An 11,088-nucleotide genomic window follows, 5' to 3' on the forward strand; every position below is an offset into this window, starting at 1 on the left:
TTGTGGCAAAAGAGACTCGAGCATGTCAATTACAGATTGCTTGATATGTTGTATAAGCATGGTTTGGTTGAGAACATGTCTGAAGTTGCTAAATAAACTGTAGTGTGTGAAGTACGTCAGTTTGGGAAGCAAGCAAGACTTTTATTTCTTGTCAACAGATGTATGTGGATCGATGAAGATTGCTTCACTTAACAATAACAGGTACTTCATTTTGTTAATTGATGGCTACACTAGATGAGACTTGAGAGTTGGTTAATAGACTAGTTCGTAAAAAATTCATTAGTGTGAAATGAGTCTACAGAACCAAGTTAAATGTTGATGGTTTAGTAAATAGACTCAAAGCCAGACTAGTTGCAAAAAGATTTAGTCAACAATATGGTGTTAAAAATGCTGAAACCTTTACACCAGTAGCCAAACTAGACACTATCAGGCTGTTACTGACTATGACAACTCAGAAGGGGTGGAAAATACATCAGCTTGATGTAAATTCTACATTCCTCAATGGTATTTTGAAGGAAGAATTTTATGTTGAACAACCACAATGATTTGTAGCTGGTGGCGAAGAGCATATGGTATGCAGGATGAAGAAAGTTTTGTATGGCTTGAAACAAACTCCGGGAGCTTGGCATGAGAGAGTTGACAAGCATCTTGCGAGCTTGGGATTTGAAAGGAACATCAGTGAGCCCACTTTGTATGTGAAGAAAGAAGAGAAGAAGACTTTGCTGATAGTGTCATTGTATGTTGATGATATGCTGATAACTGGAAATGGTGGAAATCTAACAGAGTTCAATAAACAGATGCGAGTTGAATTTGAAATATCTAATCTTAGAGACATGACTTATTTTCTTGGTCTGGAAGTGTTTCAGTCATATGAAGGTATCTTAATTAGTTAAAAAAGCTTTGCTTTGAAGATCTTGAACAAATTTTGTATGGAAAATTGAAAGCTAGTAGGGACACCCATTGCTCAAGGTGAAAACTCTCAAGCCATGGTGAACTTGAAAGAGTTGATGAAAGCAATTACAGGAGCCTTATAAGATGTTTTCTTTATTTGACAACATCGAGGCCAAATATTATGTTTTATGTTAGTCTACTTTCGAGGTTACTTTCGAGGTTTATGCACTTTTGCAATGTGGTTCATTTTAAAGCCGCGACAAGAGTTTTCAGGTATGTCAAAGGAACCCTGAGTTACAAAGTTGAATATGTGAAAGAAAAGGAACTAAGTTGACTGGTTTCACAGACAATAATTGGGTTGGTTCTGTGGAAGATATGAAGAGCACTTCAAGGTACCTCTTCAATTTGGGATCAAGTGTATTCAGTTAAAGCTCAAGGAAGCAAGAGACTATTGCACAATCAACCACTAAAGCTGAGTACATCACAACAGCTGCAGCTATAAGCCAAACACTTTAGCTAAAAAGGTTGATGTCTGATTTAAATCTTAAGCAAGTGGCGGCAACAAAGATATATTGTGACAATCAATCTACTGCTGCAATTGTAAAGAATCTTGTCTTACATGGCTAAACAAAACACTTCAAGATAAAATATCATTTTGTTAGAGAGGTTAAGCAATCAAATGAAGTAAAGTTGGTTCATTATAGTTCAGATGTTCAACTTGCTAAAATTCTCATAAAACCTCTTGGAAAGTTGAGATTCGAGAGGCTAAGATATGATATTGGAGTTTGCAGCATTACTGCCAAAGAAGATTGTTGCGAAGTGGCCATTCCTACAATGATGAACTCAACTTGCAGAGCCACGAGCTCACTTGAAGCTGCGAGCTCATATAAGTCTGAGCTCTACACTTCCGAGCTCATTCAAAAGATATGACCTTATTGACAGCTATAAGCTCACCCAAAGACAGGAGCTCATCAAAGATGTGAACTCAACCCAAGTTGCGAGCACATAAGTGTAAGCTGTTAAGTTTTTTGGTGAACCCCAAGTTGAAGTGCAAACGGGGTTTACATATGTTGATATCGATGTTTTGTTTAGCCTGCTTGTTTGAAATTATTTGTTAAAGCAAGCAGAGTTGATGTTGATTTGATGTTTTTAGTTACTTATTTACCTAATCAATGTGTACAAATTTTATTTTTGCATTTTCTAAGTGATTCAGTGGGATTTATTGATTATTTTGCAACCACTACACATACGTATTGTAATAGGTGTGCAATGATGATGATGATAACAATTTGATAGCAGGTCAAATCTGCCAAGTATTTCCTTTGCTTTTCTCTCTATTTTTTATTGTTCTGTTCTCTCAACTCACAAAACACCAACAGAAACTGCAACTTCAAATTGCTCATCAGGGTTGAACCGAAATACAAACAACATAAGATATAAGCTCAGGCAACCAAATGGACAATTCCAAACCAGCCTTATATTATTACAATTCCAAGCAAGATTAATGCCCGTGCCAACATCATCAAGCATCTCATTTTGATATCCCTCTATGTTAGCGATGTTATATATTGCAAGTAAAACAGGTTTCTTTTTTTATTATTAACTAAGGATAGGGAATGAGACGGCTAGAAATTAAATTTTATAACAATAACAAATACAAATGTATTTCTTTTCCTTCATCCGAGTTTTGTACAATCACTTCCCCATAAAAAGACTTCTTCCCTGATTCTCTTTCCAGTTTTCTTTTTCCTTAATAAAGCTAAATTACTCAGATCAAAATTTAAGCTACCCTGAACCTAACAAATTAGTTAGAAATGTGGAACAAGTAGGTAGATGGAGACAAAAAGATAACATAACAAGCAGGAAATCTCATTTTCTCTTAACTTTCTTGGAGGACTTGCCTTTGACGCCTAGATATCTCTCTATATCCTCATCATCATCATCTCCGCCCCTCCTCTTTTTTGTGCCTCCAATTTCTTTAAGTTTCTGCAGTGTTGAATAAAAATAAAATTGTCATCCAAGAAAGAGTTCACAAAAATGCTCTGAAATTTCAAATAAACAGCAAAATCAAAATACTATAGAACAAGAAATACAAGCAAATAGATGAATCCATTACAAGGAAGACATTCTACATGCTATTTAAGTAACTCTTCGGGATGAAATAAAATTAAGTATGGAACATTATCAAACATGGAATATAATATAAATCACATTTTACTTTCAAATCAAATATGAAAATATAGACAGCTAAAAGAAACTTGGGTTACCATCTGTGATAGTCTCTTGGCTTCTGTGACACTTTCTAAGTACTGCAAGACTTCCTCTTCTTGAGCAGGATACTCGGATAACTTTTTGCCTGGAATAGAGAGAAAAAAACAAAAAGGTTACTCTGTTGGACAAGCTACTCATCAACTAACATCCTAGCAATAAGTTTAGCAACTGTGGCATACCAATAAGCTTTTCTATCTGAAGATACCACTCCAGCTCATACTGATTGACTAGTGAAATAGCAACACCAGATCTTCCAGCACGAGCTGTTCTACCCACACGATGGATGTAATCCTGTGCCCACAAAAAATTAGCCAAAAAAGGAAGCAAAGAATACACAAAATTGTTGTGCACTTTATCCTTTTAAAACCCAGATCATTTGTAGGATAACAGAATGCATGCTTTTTCAAGGTCTAGAATATGCAAAAGCTAACCTTAGAGTTTGTAGGGATATCATAATTAATAACCATATCAACAGATGGGATGTCCAGTCCTCTACTAGCAACGTCAGTGCAGACAAGAACATTACACTCCCCAGACTTGAACTTATTCAAGGCTCCTAGCCTCTTTGCCTGTAAATACAATATGTTGGCAAAGTCCACAAGTTATGGTTAAAAAACAAAATTGTTTTTTTTTTTTTTGGGTGGGGGGGGTTCTGGGTGGGGTGGGTTGCAATCTGCAATTCTAGAGCAAAAGCATAAATTATGAATCAGTATATCATTGAAAGAAAAAGATACCTGAGTCATTTGACCGCTAATAGGAATGGCCCTTATATTAAGATTCCGAAGAATAAAAGCCAAAAGGCGAGTTGCATCACAAGTTCGAGTGAAAACCATAGATGTACATCCAGACATCTCAGTCAAAATATAAACAAGATAGCAATCCTACAAGCACAGAAAAAATATATATATAAAAATAAATGCATTTAGATATCTAGGAACAAAAAAGTAACAATGTAGAGATCTTTCGTGCTTCATCCATTTATAGAACTAACAGAAAAGAATTATCACGAATAGATCACTATCTAGTTCCAACTACAAAAAAAATAAATTCCTTATTCAACCTCAAAGCATGCACAACGAAACACTCAAAACTACTAGCACTATTTGAGACTTCATCCTTTGAAGTCGGCCAAAGATTCTCAGGCCTAGCTTATGATGACCTATGTTTGCTCAAACTGGGGTCTGGTGCTAATATTAATATTTAACATGTCAGTTTCCAGGAACTGATGACAGCTGAATACAGCTATCAAGAGTCCAAAAAGGAAAAGGATGTGAAATTTAGTTCATGCTATGGCACTAAGATTTAAAAGTTTTAAGATATAAGAATTGAATCACACAAATCATGGGTCCTTTAGCTGCAGGATAAGTTTAGAAGGTTCCAGAAAGATTTCTTGCACACCACCCTGGGGTGACAAGGTGTGCCAGACCTATGACACATTCACCACCAACTCAAGTTATTATATATTATTTTCATATTACTTAAACAAACTCAACGAAATTTATGACTAAAATCAAGTGCATCTAGTATAACATGGACTAAAAAGTTCACTCAATCTTTTTCAGTAAGTTTATCTCTCTCAAAGATAGAATTTCAGCACAAAACCATTATAGTTCATATCTTTGAAGAAGAATTTTAAAGCTAAGAAGATTAAGCAACCTTGTACTTCGCAGGTATAAACCGGTATTGCTGCTTCAATGTGTCAACAGTAGAATATTTTGAGGCAGCTTCAATCTAAAAAGGAAAAGAACAAACTGAAAGTCTTGAGAAAATTAAAATTAGATAGGGAGATCGCAGAAAATTTTTGCTTGAATAGCATCATCAACCTTCACAGGATTTCTCAGACATGCCCTTTGCAGCTTCTTCACCTATAAAATCAACATTGTAGTATAAAATCAACATTGTAGTCAAACTTTCATTAATAAATAAAGATATCCATAACGTAAAGATCAGATCAAATTGTGAAAATACTGTTCCCTAATGGCAGACTAAATAAGGCAACACGAGAGAAAAACAAAAACATCCATAGCCACATGGTATAATATATTAGATAATTTTTAGGTCAAAATAAGAAATCATATGCATACAAGTACTGCAGCAGTAAAGAGCAGCCAATGCACTAATTCCTTCCTTTTGCAAAGGTATTAACTAACAATAACCAAGATCAAACTAAGCCTTTGATTACAAGATTCAGCTACAGAGATCTTAAAAGTCTATTTTGTAGTTTTAATCCACTTCCAATGTGAAACAGAAAATAGCATATGGACATGTTTCTTATAGAATACATAAAATATTTGTTTCCCAGTTATACCTTTTCTGGTCATGGTCACAGAAAACAACATGTGCCTACCACGAGGAACAACATTGAAGATAGTATATGGACATATTTCTTATATAATATGTAAAATGTTTGTTTTCCCCCACATACCTTTTTGGTCATGGTTGCTGAAAACAAATACGTGTGCCTATCCCGAGGAATAACATTCAAAATATCGTCAAGTGCTTTCTCAAAATCCTCATTCAGCAACCTATCTGCCTCGTCTAGGACCTATCAAATACATGCACATATTATTTCAACAATATATACATAACAAACGGTCAACAAGAAATGCAAGTTACAAGGTAAGTGGTTTAACACTCATTCACTCCAATTATATCAAGCAACAACGCTAACATGGATGTCAAGAGACATTGGCATTCATATCATGAAGGCAAAATTTAACAAGTAAAATTTGGCAGTTCAACAATGGAAATTTTATTTAACAGAACGAGCAAGACACATAACACAATAGATTTATTTAAGCTAAAAGACAAAAGACAAAGGGATGCCTCAAGAAAAAGGGGGGAAAAAGAATAACAAAACTTTCATAAAATAAGAATTGAGTCATTTTAAAAACAAAATCCTCTTTCAAACTAAAACGTGACCATGAATATTTAATAAAAAAGGCAGAGATAGAAGAATTTCTTACCAAAAATTTTAGCATACGAAGAGAAAAACCTTTAGTATTGGTTAGGTGATCCACAAGGCGTCCAGGAGTTCCAACCTACAGTGCAGATTTCAATCATTTATAAAAAAGAGATTCAGATGTATTCTGTGTTCTGAGATACCTATTTCCACATCAATTGTCTATGTGTGTCCTAAAAATTGATAGCAACTTAAAAACCAGCTGGATACTGACACTTTTCTCTTAATGTTTTACCTTTAAGGAAGGTTACTATCATTAAAAAATATCTTATTATCTCTAAACAAGTTTTTTCCATCAAAGTAAACACCAAGACACATGTGGTCTAAATAAACTCAGAGAAATACCAAAACCTAAGGTACATAGCCCTTGCCCTAATTCTTTAGAAGTGCTTCATAAAGAAACTAGATATCCTTGCTAACCTAGATGACATCAGTATCATACAAGGGAAATTCATTCATATAGTGCAGTCAACCAATATATCAAGATTAAAGAAGAGGACTATGATGGCCATAGATCAAGCATAAGTATACTAGATACAATGTAGCGTAATCTCTGTCACTGCATCTTACAAAATAAACAACTTAGAGAAGGCATCAACAACTCAACACTCATATATTGCAATCAAGTTATCTATCTAACTGTTATCTGCTGCTTTTTAATAGCAATCAAGTTTTATACCACAGGTCAACCAACCTAGATCCTTTATCCAAAAGTTACTTAAAAGTTCTATATAATATGTCAGGGGAAGAACAAATGAACTTACAATAATGTGTGGCCGCTTCCCAAGGGCAATTTGTTGTTGCATTATGTCCACCCCTCCAACAAGCTTTCAAGATTAAGAATCACAATTCAAGCAATCCAAATAAGTTCATTTATGATGAGAAAAAATTAAGACAATTTTTTAGGCCAGCAAACAACTGCCATACTTTAGAATGTAAAGCATAAACTAAAAACCAGTCAAATGAAAACTCAATCCTATTAGAAAGCAAACAAAAATCATTTAAAAGTAACCATCTTGTTAACAATCGGATATAGTTTAACGGGAAACCTACCACAGCACATTTTAAACTAATCCCAGATCCTAAAGCTTCAAACTGTTCAGCAATTTGGATTGCAAGCTCCCTGCAACAAAATAATAATAATGATTAAACCAAACAATCTTCAACAAGACAAAAATACTTTTAAGAACGAAATTAAGTAACTTGTTTAATATCAGACCGTGTTGGGGAAAGCACCAAAGCAAAAAACACAGGCGCGGATTTATATCCTTGTTTCGAATGGCTTTCCAAAAGCGCATGAAGTATGGGAAGAGCAAACGCCCCCGTTTTACCGGAACCCGTTTGGGCAAGCCCAATCAAATCCTTCCCTTCAATACGAAAATACACACGAATTCTATTTAGAAAAAGAACAAAAGAATTTCATCAAACAAAAAAGTTAAAAGAAAAGGCGGCGAAACCTTCGAGAGCATGTGGAATGGCTTCTACTTGGATTTTGGTAGGATATTTCCAACCTAAACTGTCGCAGGCTTCAACTAATTCCTCGCATAAACCTAAATCTTTGAACGATTTCATCTCTTCCTTCTCTTCCTCAGCCATGTTTGTTTCAAACAGCAGTGTGTAATTTAAAAAAATCTTCTCAATAAAGAAAACAGAGAGGGAGAGGGAGTATGAATATGACAAAGTAAGAAGCAGTAGGATAGAAAGCACAACAAAATCAAATAAAAGCCAACGACGCTTACTGCGAAGGCAGAGCGAGCAACATAAGTTTAGGGTTTCAAAAAAATTAAAATAGGAGTAAATATGCCAGAACTCCCTGTATTTTAAGAGACAAATACAAGCAGAGAAGGACCAAATTGACACACAATCAATAAAAATGAGGCCAAATAAAAAATGTGGAGAAAAGCTAAGGACTCATCAGAATTTTTTATTTTGTAAAAGCCAAAAATAAAAAAAATCTTTTTTATTTTTTCATTTTGATTTTGATTTTATATTAAATTAGTTAAAGGCCAAAAATAATAAATTTTATGTATATAAATAGGGCCTTAATGTTCTTTAAAAAGGCATTCCTTAATTCTACATTTGATTTCAATTTGAATCTTGAATTGGAAACACGTGTATCTCAGTTAGATAATCGATAAGGGTTGGTTTGCAGGTTGTACTGAGACTAGCTACGAGAGGAATAATTGGTTGTTAGGATGTTCTTAACTGCTATAACTAGCTTATAGTTTGGAGGAGAAGATTAATTTTCAAGGATCGATTCTTGAACCGAAATCTATCGAGTCTAGGGCTAAGGCTTATTATCTTTGATTACAAAACCCGAATATAATTTCTAATTTAATTTCTAATTTATTTAGTTATTTATTTATGCTGTTTCAATTATTTAGTTTCAAGCATTTCAAAACTCCCCTGATCTATCTGTTTATTTTTCAGCAGGCCCGTTTAAAGTCGTGGGCACGACCTTTGTCACGACCTTCGACACGACGAACGTTCTATTCACGAGATAAACACAGAAGTTGTTAATAACATCTAATCCATCTGGACTCGACCCTACTACCACTCTTTACTATTATTTAGAGTTATTTTTGTAAGAATTATTTTTGGTGATTTTGATGTCCATCAAACACCATGTAAAAGGAAAGAAAAAAAGGTACTAAGACTTGTTTTTGCCTAAAGTGCAAGCTAAAAACAAGGTCTAACCATTTACTGCTACACTCATCTAAGGGGAAGAACATTCCTTTCTGCTACAACTTTTGATATTCCAAACATCTCTTGGATAGTCTTTTTAAAGCAAAAGATTTGTATTCATCCATCAATGCGTTAATGAACCCATCAATGTCATCCTTTAAGTCTTCAAGGAAAGTGGCTTTCCAAGATGAAGAAGCCATTACCTGGGCTGGAACAGTACAGCGCTGATGCTTGTTTCTCAGCTTCACTTTTTTGTGTTTCTTTTAGTTTTGGAACATAACACCAATCACTAAGTATCCATCCAATAAAAAAATATGTTCTAATGTACAAGAGAAGAAGAAAGAAAGTCTTCACAACTCATGATTTGATAATTTTTCATACAAACTGTCAAAACCTTTTTTGAAGGTCGACTTTTTGTTTTAAAATGAAAATGAGGGTCGCCACCAATTACTTTTAGGATGTGTGATTAGATCACCTCGCAATTTGATCGTTTTAATAAGAGGTTCGATTTACTAAAACAATATTTTTCGGTCTACAAAAATTTAGAAAACGGGTTTGAGAGTCGATTACGCACAAGGAAGGATTAGCACCCTTGTTATGCCCAAAATTGGTACCTAATTGATTACTTCATGTCTTTAGTATTGAAAATTGAAAATTTGAAGAGATTTTAAAATACGATCCTTTATTAAGGCATTACTTAACTAAATTAATTTTTACGAAAATGGGCTTATTTCATGTTAATCGAGAAGAAAGGATCATGTCCCATAAGTTAGAGCACAATACCTTAAATCCTCGAAATCAAGAATAAACACCATTTGATCATTATTTGACTCTCGTTTTTATATTTTTGAAATGGATATTCGATTATTTCGATTTCAAAAAGAAGCCATATCTCATAAGTTAGGGGCACGACTTTTCTAATTCCGAAAATAATAAATATTGCCATGATTTAAAAATTTTCCTTTTTTTTGTGCATCATACGAAAAACGAACGTAACGCTTAAAACGATATGCATTTACTTATTTGGGCACAATATACACATGGATAGATAATAATAATGTAAATAAGGCAATATATTTAGAACATTAGAATAATATATAATAACTAAATAATGAATACTATAGTAATACTAATGTAATTAATAATAATATTAATGATCAAATCATAATAATAAAATAAATAAGGAAATCTTAAAATAAAATAAAATGGAAAATGCGTGATGAAAAAGAAAAAAGGATAAATATATATAAATAAACATGACATGAGAGTGCCGAAAATAATAAAATAATAATAAAATAATAAGAATAAAAATTAAAAATAAAATAATAATGACAACAATAATAAATGAATAAAAGAAATGCACAAATAAAAAGATATAAACAATATAATTTTTTTTAAAAAGTAAATAAAGAAATAATAAATAAAATAAAATAAAATAAAATAGTTTGTAGAAAGGTTGGAATTAAATGGACTAAGGATTAAATCGAAATTAGAATGAAATTAGGGGGATGAATTGTAAATAATAAAAAATAATTAATAAAACAGAATAAGGGATTAAAATGAAGCGTACAAAAAGAAATAGGGACTAAATATGAAATTATCTCGAACTCCTTAAACGTGCTGTTCCATAGAGACCAAAATGAAAGAAAAATAAATTAAGGGGTAAATATTAAAAAGAAAAAAAAACTACATTGTAAATCGTCCAAAAAGCGAAAGGGCCAAAAACGCAAATAGACCCTCCCGCTAAAAAACACGCGGATCCTAGGTTTTGGGTCGGGCAATTGGATCGAAGGCTAAAACGACATCGTTTTGGTGTATGAGGAAACAGACCAAAATGGCGTCGTTTTGGAGCTCTATTTAAGTTAAAAAATTTCCCAAAAAATCATTTCACTCCCATTTAAAAAAAAATTCTGAAAACCTCTTCTTTCTCTATGGGCACAGTCTAGAATCCGGCCAAAGGAGCCATCAGGTTTCGCCGTGCCGGTTATCGGTCGCCGACGACAGCTCTACCGTTCGCAATGACCGGCAAAATATAAAAGGCCACTTTTGATAGCCTTGGCCTCCTGAACTTAAATTAGAACTCGCTTTTTCAAAAAAAATCACCAAATCGCAGAAATCCCGAAGAAACCTTTCGTTTTTTTTAAATAAAAAACTTTCGTCAAAATCACCTATCATCGGAGGTGGTGGCCTCGTCTACCCACAATGGTAGAGCGTAAAGACTCAGGTAAGCTCTTTCTTTTATTCTTATTTTTATAAATTTTTTATATTTATAAAAAATA

General features: G+C 33.6%; 1 protein-coding gene across 1 annotated transcript; it reads right to left on the minus strand.

The window, feature by feature from the left end:
• Positions 1-2,508: 2,508 nt before the first annotated feature.
• LOC107919884 (DEAD-box ATP-dependent RNA helicase 10) lies at positions 2,509-7,978 on the minus strand. Its single transcript, XM_016849300.2, has 13 exons — positions 7,582-7,978; positions 7,344-7,491; positions 7,178-7,247; positions 6,889-6,951; positions 6,129-6,203; positions 5,588-5,707; positions 4,986-5,027; positions 4,819-4,893; positions 3,897-4,043; positions 3,594-3,731; positions 3,342-3,453; positions 3,159-3,247; positions 2,509-2,877 (listed from the first exon to the last, which is right to left on the minus strand). Exons 1-13 carry the CDS (start codon positions 7,718-7,720, stop codon positions 2,761-2,763), a joined length of 1,335 nt encoding a protein of 444 aa, XP_016704789.1. The 5' UTR covers positions 7,721-7,978; the 3' UTR covers positions 2,509-2,760.
• Between the last annotated feature and the right edge of the window lie 3,110 nt (positions 7,979-11,088).

The sequence above is a fragment of the Gossypium hirsutum genome, chromosome A13, assembly GCF_007990345.1.
Source record: "Gossypium hirsutum isolate 1008001.06 chromosome A13, Gossypium_hirsutum_v2.1, whole genome shotgun sequence".
Classification (NCBI taxonomy): domain Eukaryota; kingdom Viridiplantae; phylum Streptophyta; class Magnoliopsida; order Malvales; family Malvaceae; genus Gossypium; species Gossypium hirsutum.